This window comes from Alexandromys fortis, unplaced genomic scaffold (assembly GCF_014885135.2).
Source record: "Alexandromys fortis isolate MF-2015 unplaced genomic scaffold, M_Fortis_MF-2015_v1.1 scaffold_6, whole genome shotgun sequence".
NCBI classification, from domain to species: domain Eukaryota; kingdom Metazoa; phylum Chordata; class Mammalia; order Rodentia; family Cricetidae; genus Alexandromys; species Alexandromys fortis.
The window spans coordinates 9,259,078-9,277,513 of record NW_026067902.1 but is presented as its reverse complement, the minus strand read 5'-3'; the positions used below and the strand labels follow the sequence as shown (position 1 = coordinate 9,277,513).

The window sequence follows — 18,436 nt, the reverse complement described above, 5'->3', positions numbered from 1 at the left end:
GTATAAAGGTCTGTCTCTCCTGCAGGCACGTCATTGTGTCCTAAAGCACAGGGAACGGTGCTCTGTTGGTATGGGTTTGAACTGTGATACCTCTCCCTAACTATGCCATTTGACTCTTATTTCCAACTCAGCCTTTCCCTCATTGCATATGAAAGGCTGGCACACCAAATATTTTCTTCTTCCTTCCTTCCTTTCTTCTTCTGGGTTTTGGTTTTGGATTTTGGTGTTGTCAGGGTTTTCTGTCCTGCCCAGTTCCCACAATCATTAAGTCCCAAAGAAATCACACAGAGGTCTACATTAATCATAAACTGATTGGCCCATTAGCTTAGGCTTCTTATTAACTCTTGTAACTTATATTAGTCTATTATTCTTATCTATGTTAGCCACATGGCTCGGTACCTTTTCCAGCAAGACTGTCACATCTTGCTTCTTTTTTTTTTTTATTTTCGAGACAGAGTTTCTCCGTAGCTTTTTGGTTCCTGTCCCGGAACTAGCTCTTCTAGACCAGGCTGGCCTCGAACTCACAGAGATCCGCCTGCCTCTGCCTCACATCTTCCTTCTTCTGAGGCTGGGAAAGGACTGCGGAAGAATGGGCTTCCTCCTTCCCAGAATTCTCCTCTTCTCATTGACCCACCTCTAGTTCCTGTCTGGTTGTCCCACCTATATTTCCTGCCTGGCTACTGGCCAATCAGCATTTATTTAAAATATAATTGACAGAATATAGAATTGTCCCACACCATTTGGGTTTTGCTGGGGGGGGGAGGTGTTGTTTTGTTTTGTTTTTTGAGACAGGATTTCTCTGTGTAGCCATGGCTATCCTGGAACTCACTATATAGACCAGGCTGGCTTCGAACCTGGAGATCTGCCTGCCTCTGCCTCCACCTTCCAATTGCTGAGATTAAAGACATGTACTACTACCACTTGGTCCAAATATTTTCTTATTCCTGAATATCTGTGTAGTTCTGAGCTAAACCAGGATTCACAATGCATACTTTCTGGTTATCTACTAGAAAAAGGTCCTCCCCACCATTACCTTTTGTACCCCAAATCTGATCTCCATTTTCAACCACGGTGATTCACATTCCCCCTTCCTTTGTGTAAATCTCATTTTCCCAGACTCCCCTCAAACACAAATTTCCTCATGCTGAAATTAAACTCCTATTATTATGGAGAGTGATGTGGGAGTCGTAGCTTGACATTATTTCAAAAACCAAAGAAAAGATTCTGGCCACATCAACACTGTATGAACCCTGTGTTGTATGATGCTTTACTAATTTGGTGTTTTTTTTTTGGGCGGGGGGCTGCCACCCAGCTCCCAAATGAATCACACACACGGAGGTTTATTATGACTTATAAATGCCTGGCTTTAGCTTGGCTTGTTTCTTGACAACTTTTCTTAACCCAAATTAACCCGACTACCTTTTGCCTCTGGGCTTTTATTTATCTCTAATTCTGTATACCTTTCTTTGCTTCTTTTTCCGTGCCTTGCTGTGTAGCGGGGTGGCTGGCCCCTGATGTCCGCCTCTCCTTGTTCTCTCGTGCTCCCTTCTGTGTTTCTCCTTCTATTTATCCTCTCTGCCTGCTAGCTCCGCCTACCCTTGCTCCTGCCTCGCTATTGGCCTTTATTGGGACTGTCAGGTGTTTTAGACAGGCAAAGAATCACAGCTTCACAGAGTTAAACAAATGCAGCGTAAACAAAAGTCACACCCTAGAAAATAATATTTCCCAAAATCCTGACAGTGGTTCTAACAGGCAGAGTTGACTCTGCTGCAGTCTTCCATGTGACCAAGGAAGACAGCTCAGCTCCCTGCAGTGCCCCAGACTCCTGCCTGCTGCGTTGACCTCCAGAAGCTCCTGGTGTGACAGAAATCTCTTACATCTATATTAGCGGCTATGGCAGTCAATAGCCACTTGCGACTCTTGAGCACCAGACGCACGTCTAGTGAGACTAACAGCTCTTAGTTTGTTTTTAACATATTCAAATTTATGTTCAGCATCGTGGTGATCATAGTTGTGTAGTCGAAATTAGTGAGAGTAAATATTAAAAGGCTCTTGCTTCAAAAAAAGCTGAGGATTTAATAGGTTACTTAGCTTATGGCCATCAATGTATACAATATATATCATAACAAACTGTCACAGTACAGTTTATTCACAGATGTAACACCAAGGGGCAAAGTCTTGGAGAGCAATGACAAAATCGTGCCTATCAGTAGCAAACGCTTGCCTGGCATTGGTGGCTTTGGGGGAAGTTTGGTGGATAAAATGTAGCATTTCGTAAAATGGATATGCTAACTTAGGGTATAAACATGTGAGACTTTCAGCCTCGCGGTTTAGATTTCTGATTTAGCTCATGTCTCTCCTCACCTCCTGCATGTTCTTTCCTGACCAGGGAAGCCCAGGCATTCGTGGAGAAGTATGAAGGAGCCTTGGGGAAAGGGCAGGGCAAACACCTGTATGCCTACAGGATGTTGATGGCAAAGGTAAGGGGGCTCCTCAGACAACAGCCTGGGAGAGCTTGCTCAGCGCGAGCACAGAGGGACCACCACAAACACCTGCCAGCTTGGCCATCAGTGCCAGGTTCCCCTTAGAACTCTGAATGTGGGGTCCGGCAGATCATCCTGAGTCCTCCAGGGATGGGAGCCGGCTGCCCCTTACCAAGTACTCCACCCTTATCCGTGGAACGTCATTGTGTGTGAGATGTGTTTCCTCTACAGTAAATAAAGCCCCAGAATGAATGGTGTTAAGATCACTGGTATTTATTTTGTCTGGCAGCACTCAAATCAAGGCATCTTGATTTGATGAAAATACAGCCAAGCTGTGGGATCATCAGGGTTATGAGAATAACCAGTGATGTCCCCATAAGGGCTTGGCAGCACTGCTTTATTGAGCTGGGTCAGAACCTGCTTCAAGTGGCTGGTGTTTTGTGTGGGTCTTGTTGAGGTATCCTTTCTTCATTGTAGTTAATTACCTCTGATTTAAAAGCTATGGTTCCTCGTTCATTTAGTTCCTACGCGGAGCCTGTCTGGGGCTTTTTTTATGAAGAACCATTTAACATCATGACAGCTCTAGCTTTCTCCTTTTAGCTTTGTTTTTTTTTTGTTTTGTTTTGTTTTTTTGTTTTTTGTTTTTAAATTGCTTAAACTGGGCGGTGGTGGCGCACGCCTTTAATCCCAGCACTCGGGAGGCAGATCTCTGTGAGTTCAAGGCCAGCCTGGTCCACAAGAGCTAGTTCCAGGACAGGAACCAAAAAAAGCTTCGGAGAAACCCTGTCTCAAAAATAAAAAAATAATAATAATAAAATAAAATAAAATTTGAAAAAAAATTGCTTACACTTTGTGAGTGAACTGGGGGCCAGTGGGGATGGGAACATGAGCAGTGGGGGAGGGAGGTAAAGGGAAGAGACTGAAAGAGACTACTGGAAACGGGGAGCTATTTCAGGGTCAGGTAAAAACCTGGCATAAGGGAATCTCCCAGGAGTTTACAAGGATGACCCCGGCTAAGACTCCTAGAGATAGCAGATGCAGAGCCTGAACTGGCCTTCTCCAGCGACCAGATTGGTCCCTAGCCCAAATGTCATCAGAGAGGCTTCATCCAACAACTGATGGAAACAGACACAGACCCACAGCTGAATGTTAGGCGGAGTCTGGGGAATCGGCAGAAGGGAGGGAGGGAGGATTGCAGGGGCCACAGGGGTCAAGGACACCACAAGAAAACTCACAGAATCAATTAACCTGTGCTCATAGGGGCCCACAGAGACTGAACTAACAACCAGGGAACCTGCATGGGACTGACCTAGGTACACAGCATGTATGTTACAGCTGTGTAGCTTGGTGTTCTTGTGGAACACCTAACAGTGGGAACAGGGGCTGTCTCTGACTCTTTAACTGACTTTTGGGACCCTACTCCTCACACTGGGTCACCATGCATAACCTTAATACGTAGGGAGGTGTTCAGTATGCCTGCAACTTGATACGCCGGCCTGCCCTTTCCTAAACAGAAACAGAGGAAGACTGGATTGGGGGATGGGGACAGAGGGGGGTGGAGACCGAGGAGCAGAAAGGAGAGGAGGGGGGGGAAACTGTAGCTGGGATGCCAAATAAATAAATATTTTACGTAAGAAAAACTCTTCCCTTGTTTATGATTTCACATTCATTCTTAAAATCACTTTGCCAGATTCCAAAATGGGTCATGAAAATTTTGATTGAAACTGTATTTTAACTGATACATAAAAGCACAAGAAGCATTATGTATCAGTTAAATAATTAAATATTAACAGTGTAGCATGAATGGGATAGTATTCCATGCATATATATATACATACATGTATATTGTACATCATATAAACTAAATAAATTAATTAACCAGGTTAAATAAATCCATCTTCTCTAACATATATCATTTCTTTACGGTGAAAACTTCCTAGTCTTTTCTAGTAGCCTTTTATGATAGACAGAACGCTGGCATCTGTCAATCGGCACTGCAGACGTCTGACCCAGGACCCACTGATTAACTTCCCTCTTTGTTCCACCCTGCCCAACCCCCCTCGGGGACCACCACTCTCAACACTCATGAGTTCAGTTCTTAAAGTTACGTGTGTGAGTGCAAATTATCTTAGATCCTTGGTGTGATTTGATCTATGTATTCTTTGTATCCAGAATACTATGTGTCTCAAGGTTTTCCATCTTTCAGTATGATTTGTCATATAGATTTTTTCCATGTTTTAAGTTTATTTCTACATAGCTTATATCCTAGTTGCTTTTGTAAATGGTATAATTTTCCATTTCTATAACAGTTAGTTATTAAGGTATGTGGGAAGGTATAGATTTGCGTATCAATTTTATATCTAGTTCTCGTGTGTGTGTGTGTGTGTGTGTGTGTGTGTGTGTGTGTGTGTGACTGTAACATATTCCGAGATAGCTCAGAAAGAGGGCCGGATATTTAGGCTCACACTTACAGTTTCCTAACCTATGAGTAACCCTGCTACTTTGGGTCTATGGATCCCATAGCAAAGCAGCACTGCACACCATGTGTCCAGGATACAGAGAGAGAGAGAGAGAGAAGGCCAGATGTGGTGATGATGTCTAGAACCCCAGCATTCAGGAGAAGGACCTTGAGTTCCAGGAAGCCTGGGATCCATAACAAGACCCTGTCTCAGACAGGGGGTGAGGAAGAGACAGAAGATGAAAAAAACAACGGGAGGGGGAGAAGAGGACTAGGGTCTCGCTGTCCAGTTTGGGTGGACACCCAATGACCTAGAGACCTCCCACTAGGCTCCACGACCTAAGTTTTCCACCATCCCTCTGTAGCACTTCTCTGGGAACAAACCTTGCGCACATGCGCTTTTGAGGGAACATTCAAGCTCCAAACCAGAGCACTCCAAGGGAAGGAGGAATTCTTTTCTAACTCCCTTCTGCCCAGCAAAGTCAGTGATTTCACCAGGAAAAGGATGAGCAGACCTGGGCCAATATCTCTCTGTACAGTTCAGCAACTCTTCCAGTGAACCGGGGCTCTTGACTCCCTGTGAATGTGAGTGAGTTGTGAGCTTTCTTTTTCCTTGATTTTTTTTTTGTTTTAATATGGAGAGAGTTGTATCAGAGGGCCCAGAAAAATGTACGCAGAATTTTAAAATTCATATCAAAATGTCCGGATTTGAATTGTCTTCCACACTACAGACTTGCGCTGTGCTGTAGCCATAGCCCTAGCTCTGCAAATGTTTCTGTCCCCACACCCCCACTGCCTCTGCCCTGCTTCTCCCAGCACCCTCCCCTGCTGCGGCCAGGCTTCCTGCCCTTAGCATCTAAGCCCATTCCCTTCTCTCTCCCCCTTACTTCAACATTTCAACACACACAAACACACACACACACGCACACACATGCACACAAACACACACACACGCACACACAACACACACACAACCAAAACCATTACCCCGCTTTCCTCAGCATCCCCCATGACTCAACTGTGCCCCGTGGTGTTTAAGGTCAACATGTTGGTGACTGAAGGTTTTATCTGTTTCGTTTCAGAAATGGATCAAGTTTAAAAGGGACTTTGACAATTTCAAGACTCAGTGTATTCCCTGGGAAATGAAGATCAAGGACATTGAAAGTCAGTATTTTAGCATCACTGTTTTTTTAATTGGTTTCCTCAGAGAAGTCTCCCAAGGCTTAGATTCTGAGTATACTTGGCCTTCTGGTTAGATTGCTTCATAGATTCTGCTGCATGGGAGGGAAAGTGGGCATTGGATGAGTGTAGGAACCAGATTTAAATCCAGATTCCTCACTTTCTGATGTGAGAGCTCAGGTAGCTCAGTTACCCACAGTTTCAGGTTATCTCACTGGAACAAGGAAATCGAGCTCTGGGTGTTTATTTGACAGGCTGGTGTGAAAACCACTTTTGCAGGCATGCTGACACATCTCACTATGCCATCTTTCTGCCCCAGGTCACTTTGGGTCTTCGGTGGCATCATACTTCATCTTTCTCCGATGGATGTATGGAGTTAACCTCGTCCTTTTTGGCTTAATATTTGGTCTAGTCATCATCCCAGAGGTAAGGACAGAATCTCCAGTGCCTTCAGAGAGCGTTGAGGTTTTACTACAGCCAGCAACTTCAGTTACACTTTCCAAGTGCTCTTTTTCTATTTAGCTATAATCTCTCATTCTTTTTCAATTTTTTCTTTTGAGATAAGGTATTGTAATAAAGCCCAGACTGTCCTCAAACTCACAATCCCTCTGCCTCATTCCTCCTGACACCTGAATTATAAGCGTGCTGCACAATGCACAGCTCCGTCTGAATTCGGTATTTATGTCAGTTGCCTTGGTTGTTCACTTGGTTGTTCTGTACAAAGCATGGAACTAACATACTGATAACACGTTTCTGCCTTTCATCTGTACTTAAAAGGGGTAAAAAAATTAAGATCACATTTATTTTTTTTTTACCCTGAGAAAGAAAAAGTGAGAAACAGTCAAAACTAAACAAAAGGAAGTAAATTACAAGGAAAAATAAGGAAGCAGTTAGGAGATGAGCTCTCTGATGAAGTGGAACAGGGCACAATTCTGGAGATTTACAAGGTTCCTGTTGCTTGTTTGTAATGTGTTGGGGGCATGTGTATTATATAAGCACATGTGTGTCTGTGCACATGTACAGGGGCCAGAGGGAAACATAAGATTTCCTGATCTGTATCACTTTGCCATGGGTAAGATAGAGTCTGTCAACTGGACACAGTGATGCACACCTTTAATCCCGGTGCTTGGGAAGGCAGAGGCAGGAGGATCTCTATGAGTTCAAAGCCAGCCTGGTCTACAAAACAAGCCCCATGTCAGTCAGGGCTACAGAGTGTGAACCTGACTAAGCAAGCAAGCAGGGGAACACAGACAGGTTCTCTCGCTGAACCTGGAGTTAGGTAGGTAGCCAGCAGGCCTAGTGATTCTCCGGTCTGCTCCTCACTCTTCTCTCTCTCTTTCTTTCTCTCTTTCTCTCTCTCTCTCTCTCTCTCTCTCTCTCTCTCTCTCTCTCTCTCACACACACACACACACACACAGAGCACACACAGCACTGACGTCATAGCATTTGCGACTATACTCAACATTTTGCATGGGTGCTGGGCCCTCATGCTTGCCCAGCGAGGACTCTTACCTACTAAGCCATCTCCCCAGCCCCAATTCTGTGGGGTTCTTAAAAGCTATATAATAGTTGAATAAAAAGTAGTGAAGTTTCATCATTATGACTGACTGTCCCTATGTATTACATATGCTGCTTTATGTGTAATGTATTTCCCAATAACAGTATAAACTGAAATCTGAGAAATAGAAACAGAAGACCTTGGGTGACACATGCCTGCAGTACCAGTACTGGGAGGTAAAGGCAGGAGGGTCATTGCAAGTTCTGGGCCAGCCAGGACTGCAAATCCAGACCCAGAGAGGGCTGGTGGGGAGGGAGAGGAGGGAGGAACATATCTGAAATCAGAAACCTATAAATTAACAAAAAAAGTAATTTTATGTAGTGAAATATCAAAACCGATGCTGCAGAAACTAAGAGTTGTATCTATCATATGTCTTTACCTTTAGTATCTGCCAACATTTTTTGAAATTTTTCCTGTAGCCAATAGATCAAAAATTGAATATTTTGTATTTATTTTACTAAAAAATACAACTTGTCTATAAGTAATATCACCGCAGAAGCCCCTAAATCCATGTATTCGACCAAAAAGTGCTCGACTTTAAATAAGATTCTACGGAGCTGGTTACAGTCGCTGAATAAACAAACATTGGCAACAAATCTCTACACACTTACTATCTGATTTATGTCGACACAAGAACAATAAATCTATAACATAACTAGTTAAAAATTAGCAGACTGGGAGATTTCCAAGATGGGCACTGTAAAGTTTAATGGAGAAAATAAGATGATAAGCGGAAAGACAGTATTGAAGAAAAAAATTAATCTTTTTTCAAAAGCCAACCTGGAGTCTGGAAGGAGAGCTCAGCTGTTGAGTATCTACTGCTCCTGCAGAGGACTGGAGTTGGGTCACCTCAGGTGCCTCATAACCACCTGCCGCTCCAGCTCCAGAGACACACACACATAAATAAAAAAACAAAATAAATATTTTTTGAAAACCAATCCATCCTAAATCAATCTGTAAGTTTGGGCGGGTTCTTATCTTTGTCGAAAGGGTGTGAGGAGGGTCATCAGATAGAAGAAGCTGGGATTTGTTAAAGCGTTTGGGGTTATGCTTCCCGCTTTGTCCGCTTACACTCTGCCATCCGTCCCCATGTGAGGTGCTGATGGGCATGCCCTATGGAAGCATTCCCAGAAAGACAGTGCCTAGAGCTGAGGAAGAAAAAGCCATGGACTTCTCCGTCCTCTGGGATTTTGAGGTACAAACCTTGGTATCAATGCGCTTCCATTTTGTGACGATAGAGCCGGTGTCCGTCCCTCTCAGTCAAGTATCAGTCCCCCTCAGAAATGGAGGGGCGATCCGAGCGATTTCCCGAGGTACCCAGTCAGACTGCCCCCGGGGACCCTAGGGAAACATCTTAGCAGTAAGTAGATAATGCGAATGTTGCATTTAGCTGTTGAAAAGCGATGCTTTCTTCAGAGAGGACCCTTGTAGCAAACCAACGTTTTCCCATCCCTCCTGTCTGTCCTGTGCCACGGCTGCCCTCAGGATGCCCTGCCTTGTGTCTGTGTACTCGGTATCGTCATCCATTTTCTCTGCTGCCAAAGTGAACTTCATAAAAAAAAAAAAACCGGAGCATGTCCCTCTCGTACTTTGGCTGCCCCTGTTTCCCATTCCCAGTGGCATTAACGCCAATGTCCTTCATCGAGTTTACAAAAGAGCAGTGTGCCGCTGACTGTCTAAGTCCTCCCAAGTGAGCGCCCCATATTCTGAAGTCAGCGGTCTCTGAGCACACAGCAGGCTGCAGTGCTTCAGTATCCCGCTAGTGGGCGCCCCTGGAATCTTCGTCCACCCTCTATCCATCCTCTCCTGTCTTGAACCGCACCCTCCCCAACCCCCACTCCCAAAAAAGAACTTGGCTATAGAACACAATAGCTTGGAGCTTTGTGTGTTCTTGAGTGTGTATTCTGGGCACACATGCTCACACACAGACACGCGCTCTCCTCTCCTGCCTGAATCTCCATGTACTCTGTGCAGTGGAAGAATGAAGAAAGAACAGACAAGGACTGTGGATGGCCTCTGGAGACACTGTGAACTGAATATGTAGGATTCTTCCTCTCTGTAGACTTGCGTTAAAACTCCGAGACAGAAACCCCTGGTAGAATGGAAGTGTGCGGTCGCTCTCGCCCCTGAGATTACAAACCCAGAGACTTTGCGTGTCTCTCCTACAGGGCTACATGAAATATTCTGCGCTCTTCTATGGCTACTACAACAATCAGAGGACCATCGGGTGGCTGAGGTACAGGCTGCCCATGGCCTACTTTATGGTGGGGGTCAGCGTGTTTGGCTACAGCTTGATGATTGTCATCAGATCGTAAGTATGAGTGTCTTGTTTGTAGGGCTTTTTAAAAAAGATTTATTTATTATACGTACAGTACTCTGCCTGTATGTATGAATGCCTGCAGGCCAGAAAAGGGCACCAGATCTCATGATAGATGGTTGTGAGCCACCATGTGGTTGCCAGGAATTGAACTCAGGACCTCTAGAAGAGCAATCAGTGCTCTTAACCTCTAGGCCATCTCTCCAGCCCTTGTTTGTGGGTTGCGATCTTTCTTCATTCAAACAATGCTCCTCGATTCCTCTACGTGTATTTACTTTCTTGGGAATTACTTTGTTGAGAGGCAGCAAACAGGCAGCTCTACAAGCCTAGCAGTTCCTGGTGTCCTGCTAAGCACAGTAACTGACAACGGCAGCTTAAGGGCCAGAGGCTTATATGAGTTCTCCATCATGGCAGAGGAGTTCTGGCAACAAGAGCCTGGGGCATCTGGTCACATTGTGTCCACAGTTAGGAAGCAAAGTGATGACCGCTAGTCCCTTGCACTTCAGCGTTCTCCTTTTTATACAGTCCAGGAGCCTAGTCTATGGAACAGTGTCACCGACAGTTGGGTCCTCCCAACTCTGTTACCCTAATCTAGAAAACCCTTCACTATCATGTTCACAGACTTGTCTCCTGGGCAATTCTAGATCTAATACAATCAGTATTCATGATCCTACCAAGTAAATGCAGATTATGAAATATAAGTGATAAGCCAGATAATATGTGAAACTCTGGGGATGAGCTTTATGGAATGAAACTCCTTTAAACGAGGCAGAGAAGAGCCAGTTATGCTGAAAGTTTGAAGTGTAAAATGTGAGTGGAAAAAGCACACATGCAAAGACCCGAAGGCAGCAAACAATTCTAGAATTCCCATCTAGATAAACCATCCAATTACCCATACTAGCAAAGGGCCACTGTAGTGTGAGAGGGAGTATAGAATCTTAGAAGATGGAAGTTTTCTGCCAGTTTCTTCTCTCCAGGGCTCCTTAGAAGGAAAAGTAAATAAAAATGCCAATCCTATCACTTATAAAGAAACAAATAAATACACCTATACCAAAAAAAATTGTGTGGCTGTGGTTAGCCATGGCATCCTCTCTGGTCCCAGCTCTCTCTACCTCTGTGGTCAAGATTGGCCTTTATACATTTTTAATGTATATAAGTGTCTTCCTCAATCACTCTCCATCTTATTTTTTGAGAAGGAGCTCTCACTGAACCTGAAATTTACCAGTTCAGCCAGGTTGTCTGGTCAGTGAGCTCTGGGGATCCACCTGTGTCCACCTCCCCGACCCTGGAGACTGGAGATGCAGACAGGTGCCATCATACCTGGCTCTTCCAAACTTGGGTCCTCTTGCCTGTACCAAGCACTTTAACAACAAATCCATCTCCCCCAGCTTTATCTGTTCCTCTTCATTCATATTCTTAGTCCAGTCCATGACTGTGGAATGTTTCTGTGATGAACCAAAATTACCTAGGCCCAGTGAGAGAGCAAGTCCAGTCAACAGCAAGACAAAGTTAGGGAGGAGCAGAAAACCCCCACACTTTATGATGGAATCCACGACTGGAATTCTGTGATTCCCACAGGGCTGAGCTCCAGGGAGTACAGAGAGGCTGGGTCAGGGAGATCAAAACAGGTAGCCAACAAGGAAGATCTGGGTGCTTTCATGCAAACTTGCTAAAGGAAATATCACCCAGATCCTCTAACCAGCATCCTCAAGAGTTACTGAGTTTTTAAAAACACTTATAAAAGAAAAAACACTTATTATTTTATGTGTATGAGCACTTTTAACTACATGTCTGTATGTGTACCACATGTGTACGTGGTGCCCAGGGAAGTCAGTAGAGGGCATCAGATCCCCTGGACCTGTAGTTACAGACGGTTGTGAGCTACCGGGTAGGTGCTGGGAATAGATAGAACCTGGGTCCTCTGCAAGAGCAACAAGTGCTCCTAACAGTGGAGACATCCCAGCCCAAGTTACTGAGCTTTGTATCAGAAAAATGCATACTTCTAACCAAGAAAATTAGATGACTTAGAAAGACATATTTCTGTTTGAGAATGGAGTTCCCAAGTTCTCTGACCGTATCAAACAACCGAGTCAAACCTCCAGAAACCAAAGCAAGGGCAAAAAACACAGCAAGGTGTCTTACATCTCACAGACTCACTTTCCAACACACACCATGGGTGCTTGTAGGGAACTGGGAATTTTGGGGAGAGCAGTTCTCAACTGTAAACAAAATTGACCTAGCTAATGTCCTCCCTGGCTTGTCCCTCCGTTGTGTGTCGTCTTCTCCTTGTGCCCAAGACTGACTTAGGCCAGGGATTCTGGTGGCTGATGTAGCAGAAAAGAGGCAGGTGTGACATCAGTGACATGTGTCCTCCAGGATGGCCAGCAACACCCAAGGCAGCACCAGTGAGGGGGAGAGCGACAACTTCACATTCAGCTTCAAGATGTTCACCAGCTGGGACTACCTCATAGGGAACTCAGAGACGGCCGACAACAAATATGTCTCCATCACCACCAGCTTCAAGGTAGCGACCCTGGGGCTTTCCCTCCTTCCTGAGGAATCTCTGGGTGCCCCCAGCCATTGGGAAGCTTTCCTCAGCTGGGTGAGCAGAAATGAGGTCTCCAGATCAGCCATGAGAGGAGCTGTGTCAGTATACACCTTCTAAAAAGACGCTCATGGCAGGGCCAGGCTAAGTCTCTTTCTTTCTCTCTTTCTTTCTTTCTTCCTTCCTTTCTTTCTTTCTTTCTTTCTTTCTTTCTTTCTTCCTTTCTTTCTTTCTTCCTTTCTTTTGGTTTTTGTTTTTCGAAACAGGCCCTAAAAACTACAGAGAAACCCTGTGATCCTCCTGACTCAGCTTTCTGAGTGCTAGAATTGGAAAATTATCCCACTATACCTGGCTTCGATTCCAAGCTCTTGATAGTTGTGTATTCCTCCTGTCTGCTTTGGCAGGCTGCCTTTCCCAGGCCTGCACTGGCTTGTACAACAGTTGTGCTTAGCTCCCTTTCATTTTCCCTTTCTAACCCTGCCCTCCCCGGGAGGAGAAATGGTCTTCTGCTCACTGCCAGCAAAGAATTTGAGTTTACTACCCACTAACTGGGTTTATTGGGCCTGAGTCCTGTTCACCTGGCAGGCTGTGGATGGGGAGCCGATTCAATTCTGTCCTTATCTCTCGGCAAGTGGGCTGTGGCCATCTGCAACCACAGGGTGGGGGAAGGCTGGAACAGTTATGACCCTTCCTCTAGACCAGATCAAGGGTCGTGCCCTGCCTATGAAGCTCTTAAAACTATCAGTAAGACAGCATTGTTTACCGAAAGCAGAGGCAATACACATACATAATTGTGGGGAGTCTGCGATCACCAAGCCAGCAGAGTAAGGGTTTACATGAAGCAAGGATTGCTCAGTAGCCAGTGTTGGTTCAGACTTCAAGAGTCTGACCCCAGTAGTTTATTTTAGGCATATGTAGCAGAGAATGATTTGGAAAATTTTTTCCTGGTGATAAATAACCCAATCCCATATACAAAGTACAGCTTAAAACAGGACTACATTGAAAGTCTTTGTAAAGCACACGTGACAGCTTCCAAGATGGGTTCTATAGACTGACTACATGCGACATCTTAAGGGTCTAGAGGAGGGCTAGTGGAATCTTGGTCGTACAGATAACACAAAAGTCACCAGGCTATTAACCACCTCCATTCCCAGTATCTGGTCAGAAAAGAGGTTATACATGTTCCCCTTCAATAGACATTCCTGGCTTCCCTGATGCTTATCTGTGAACACAAAGACCTCTGTGCCTCCTCCACAAAACAGGATAGATGTGAGGATTCTGCAAGCTAACATAACTAACTGCCTGATGAGTTAGCTAAACCTCAGAGAAATCAGTAACTGGGGATTAGCAAAGAGGTCTCATCCCAAGCACTCAGTTCAGGAAACCATGTCTTCTAGTCTGCCCCTTACTGTACAGGTCTTCCTAGTTACTAACGCAGGACACAAACAGCAAACAAAAATCAACTGTATTTTATACTAACAAAAAACAAACTGATTTTGAAATTCTATTTATAATAATAACCAAAACATAAATGTCTATCAATAAAGTCCCCCTACCAAAAAAAATGTAAGACCAAACAATCAAACAAAACCAGCACTCAGTATTAAGAAACCCCAAGAACATGAACTGGCAAAATATAGCCTGGAGACTAAATCCAGATACTTTTATAAATAAACCTTTATTGATACAAAACCATGCACAGTTACTTACATATTACCTATGGTTATTTTCATGCAATAATGGCAGTGGTGAGTAGTGAGATAGAAACATGGACTTCAGGCTAATAATGTTCACTATGTAAATTTTATAGGATATTTGACAACTTCTGTACCTGAGAGCTCAAGATTTAAATTTTAATCTGAGGGGGCTGGAGAGATGGCTCAGCAGATAAGAGCAGTGGTTGCTCTTGCAGAGGACCTGGGTTTCATTCACTTAACACACATGGTGGCTCACTACCGTCTATGACTCCAGTACCTAGGGATCTGAACCCTCTTCTGGCCTCCACAGGCACACATGTGGCCTGTGGCAGACAGACAGGCATAGACATTCATGCAGGCAAAATGTGCATTCACATAAAAATAATAAAATAACAAAAAACTTAAATGAATTAATTTTCAAATTTGAATTTATTTGGTCTATTGGTTTAAAACAACAAAAGGAAGGAAGAAAGAAAAAAGAAAGGAAGAAAGAAAGAAAATTTATGGAAAATATTTGATGCCATGTCTAGCATACAGTAAATTTCAGCTTTCATTATTACAAAATAACCAAACCCAAGATAACAATAACAGTAAAGTTATATTCTTATAAAAAATATCTATAAGCCTCTATGGGGTATTACATCACCTCTTCTGTATCATTTATTGAGAGACAGAAAAGTATTCTCAGGGATTCCCAACCATAGTAACTGGGTTCCTGGCCTGACGTTATTCATATCTCCTTCTTACTTGCTAAGGAATCTATAGTGGATGAACAAGAGAGTAACAAAGAGGAAAATATCCACCTGACAAGATTTCTCCGTGTCCTGGCCAACTTTCTCGTTCTCTGCTGTCTGTGTGGAAGTGGGTACCTCATTTACTTTGTGGTGAAGCGGTCCCAGGAATTTTCCAAAATGAAGAACGCCAGCTGGTACGAAAGGAACGAGGTGAGATGGGCCATTCCAGTAAAGCCGGGACTGAGGGGAAGTGTTGGGATCTCTCCGCTGTCAGCATAAGTCTGACGACTCAGCAGAGTCCCTGATAGTCTAAGTCCCAGACCTTGCTTTAAAAGGCAAAATTAAGCCAGGCGCGGTAGCACATTCCTTTAATCCCAGCACTCAGGAGGCAGAAACACGAGGATCTCTGAAAGTCCAAGGACAGCCTAGTCTACATAGTGAGTTCCAGGGCTGCCAGGCTACATGGTGAGACCCTGTCTCAAAACAAGTAACTATTACAGGTGATTACTCGGTGATTGACAGCAATTTTGAAGAAGACCTACATTTAGGTTCCAGCACCACATGGGGGCTCACAAGCATCTGTACCTCCAATTCCAGGGGACCCAGCACCTTCTTCTGGCCTCTGCAGGCACAAAGCATCATGGATACACATACATACATGCAGACAAAACACTCAAATGTATAAAAAATAAATAAAGTAATTACCTTTTAAAGGCTGATGCTACTCTAATTTTATGTTCCTTATTCCTGTTGCTGGAAGACTGCTTTGTTTGTCGTTCAGTAACTTGACTCAAATATACCGTGGAGTTTGTTTTTCTAGGAGAGGGTCTCAGCTAGATAGTGTATACATTCTGATTTTTTTTTAATTTTAGGCAATGGTATCTTTGTTTTATATTTAGAGTTATTGAATTATGATTTTAAAATTTTGTCTTATATCCTTTTTTGAGTGTGGCTATCTAAAATTCATTTTTCTAAAACTTTTAACTTCTTTTTTTTAGGTATTTATTTATTTATTATGTATACAATATTCTGTCTGTGTGTATGCCTGCAGGCCAGCAGAGGGCACCAGACCTCATTACAGATGGTTGTGAGCCACCATGTGGTTGCTGGGAATTGAACTCAGGACCTTTGGAAGAGTAGGCAATGCTCTTAACCTCTGAGCCATCTCTCCAGCCCTCAACTTTAAACTTCTTTATTCATTTATCTTTTACTTCAAAGTTCCCCTCCTTTCGATGTTTTCAGGTGGAGATCGTGATGTCTCTGCTGGGGATGTTCTGTCCCCCTCTCTTTGAAACCATCGCCGCCCTGGAGAATTACCACCCACGCACCGGGCTGAAGTGGCAGCTCGGCCGCATCTTTGCTCTTTTCCTGGGAAACCTCTACACGTTTCTCCTGGCCCTCATGGACGACGTCCACCTTAAGGTGAAGCCCACCCGTGCCACAGTGCCTGCTGTCCCCTGTATTCCCTTTTATAATAGAGTAACTTCACCGAGCGTCATTTCTATTAATTAAATAAATGTTAGCAGTTTAGGAAGGAATAGTAAACGGAGATATCTCTAGAACCCATAATACAAAGGCCTCAGCTGCAAACAATTGCTCCAGTTCTTTCCTAGGCTGTCTTTTTCCTCATCATGTCTGTATCGTTCAGAACTCTTAATATTTTATATGCAGGTTTTCCCATGTTGCTTCATGGCTGTCATAGCTAGTCAATAACCAAGTACTTGTCCACTGATGCGGGATGTCATGGTTGACCAAACTGCTCATCCGTGCTTGTCAGGCATGTTTAGTCCTTGGGTACAGCAGGGAATGAGACACAGTCCTGTCCCAAATGGCTTCATGCTCGGGGTCAGGAGGCAGACTCATTCAATACAGTATGCCTGGAAATATGTTTCAGCGGGAACAAGTCCAAGGAAGTGTGTCAGAGCACAGGAGGACCTCAAATCCTCAGCTTGGGGAGTGGCAGCAGATACTGGAGGAAGCATAGGAACAGCTGGTGCCAACAGGAAACCGAAGGATGACTAGAGGATAGAGAGAAAGGAAAGGAACGGAGACAGTGGAGGGACCGATGAGTCTCCTCGTCCATCTACCTCGCTACCCTTCTGCAGGAACTTTCCCCTGAGGTAATAGGAAATTTTTAGAAGGTTCTAACAACGCGAGCGCCTGGCACCGGTCCATAGTCCCCCTCTCTGGCTTCCCTCCTTCCCCAAGAAAGTGTTCCCACCCTTCTGGGCCTCACATTTGACTCTGGGATACAGTTACCTCTTGCCTTTCTCCGAGACTAGTTGACTATTTCCAGGTGTCACGGCCTTGAAGAAGTCCTCTGTGCTCCCTGTTATCTGATGTGGGTGCTCCTCGGTCCCCGGAGAAAATGTTCACAGCTCAAACCACTTTGTTTCCTAGTTGGTCTCTCTATTACACACTAGACCATGAACTAACTGAGAGAAACCTCTCTTGGCCACTCACATGTCACTACTCACTTGTATGTACAGACTATACCCTGAATAAACTCTTTTCAAGACAACTGAGTGGATAGATGGGTGAGAGGATTGGTGGATGCTAACAGGGAGAAATGGATGGATGGGTGGACGGACTGATGGACGCTAGTTAGGGAAAAAACTTTGTGGAAAAGATCCAGGGGTTTCAGCCCATTGCACCTTCTCTTGGTGGATTGAAAGCCTGAGAAGTTCATTTCTTAAAAGATGGTCCAGTGCGAAGGGAGAAACCAAACGGCAGGCTTGGAGCTAGTTTTACTCGTTCCCATGGAAACAGCTGAACTATGCATGGCTCCTCCCAACTTCCCATCACCATGTCTTCCAGCTTTCTAATGAGGAGAAAATCAAGAACATCACTCATTGGACCCTGTTTAACTATTACAACTCCTCAGGTGGGAATGAGAGTGCGCCCCGGCCACCACCACACCCTGCAGACGTGCCCAGGGGTTCCTGCTGGGAGACAGCTGTGGGCATTGTGAGTAGCTACGCTCTATGAAAAGGTGCCTTGTTCTCAGTTCTTTGGTGTGCCTTCTTTGATCTTTCCATTTTGAAAACAGCTCTGAACACTCAAATGTCCATTAAATAGGCATTGTTTTTTTTAAATATTTATTTATTATGTATACAACATTCTTTCTGTGTGCATGCCTGAAGGCCAGAAGAGGGCACCAGACCTCATTTCAGATGGTTGTGAGCCACCATGTGGTTGCTGGGAATTGAACTCAGGACCTTTGGACAAGCAGGCAGTGCTCTTAACCACTGAGCCATCTCTCCAGCCCTAGGCATTGTTTTTAATGTTTATTTTTTATTTATTTATTTTACATCCCATTCAGTTCCCCTCCCTCCTCTCCTCCCAGTCCCCTCCCTCTCCCGCTCCCCTCTACTCATAGATTGGTGCCTAGCCCAGTTGTCATCAGAGGGCCTTCATCCAGCAACTGATGAAAACAAAGATGCAGACCCACAGCCAAACATTAGG

At 44.4% G+C, this 18,436-nt stretch overlaps 1 protein-coding gene across 1 annotated transcript in view; it reads left to right on the top strand.

Annotated features, from left to right (window-relative positions):
- Nucleotides 1-18,436, top strand: part of Tmc2 (transmembrane channel like 2) — a 51,987-nt gene that overhangs the window by 12,779 nt on the left and 20,772 nt on the right. The window contains exons 4-12 of the mRNA XM_050134383.1: nt 2,390-2,480; nt 6,024-6,105; nt 6,440-6,546; nt 8,775-8,873; nt 9,847-9,989; nt 12,372-12,519; nt 14,993-15,181; nt 16,214-16,393; nt 17,789-17,938. Of these exons, the coding sequence (XP_049990340.1) occupies nt 2,390-2,480; nt 6,024-6,105; nt 6,440-6,546; nt 8,775-8,873; nt 9,847-9,989; nt 12,372-12,519; nt 14,993-15,181; nt 16,214-16,393; nt 17,789-17,938 (1,189 nt within the window). The remainder of the gene's footprint in view (nt 1-2,389; nt 2,481-6,023; nt 6,106-6,439; nt 6,547-8,774; nt 8,874-9,846; nt 9,990-12,371; nt 12,520-14,992; nt 15,182-16,213; nt 16,394-17,788; nt 17,939-18,436) is intronic.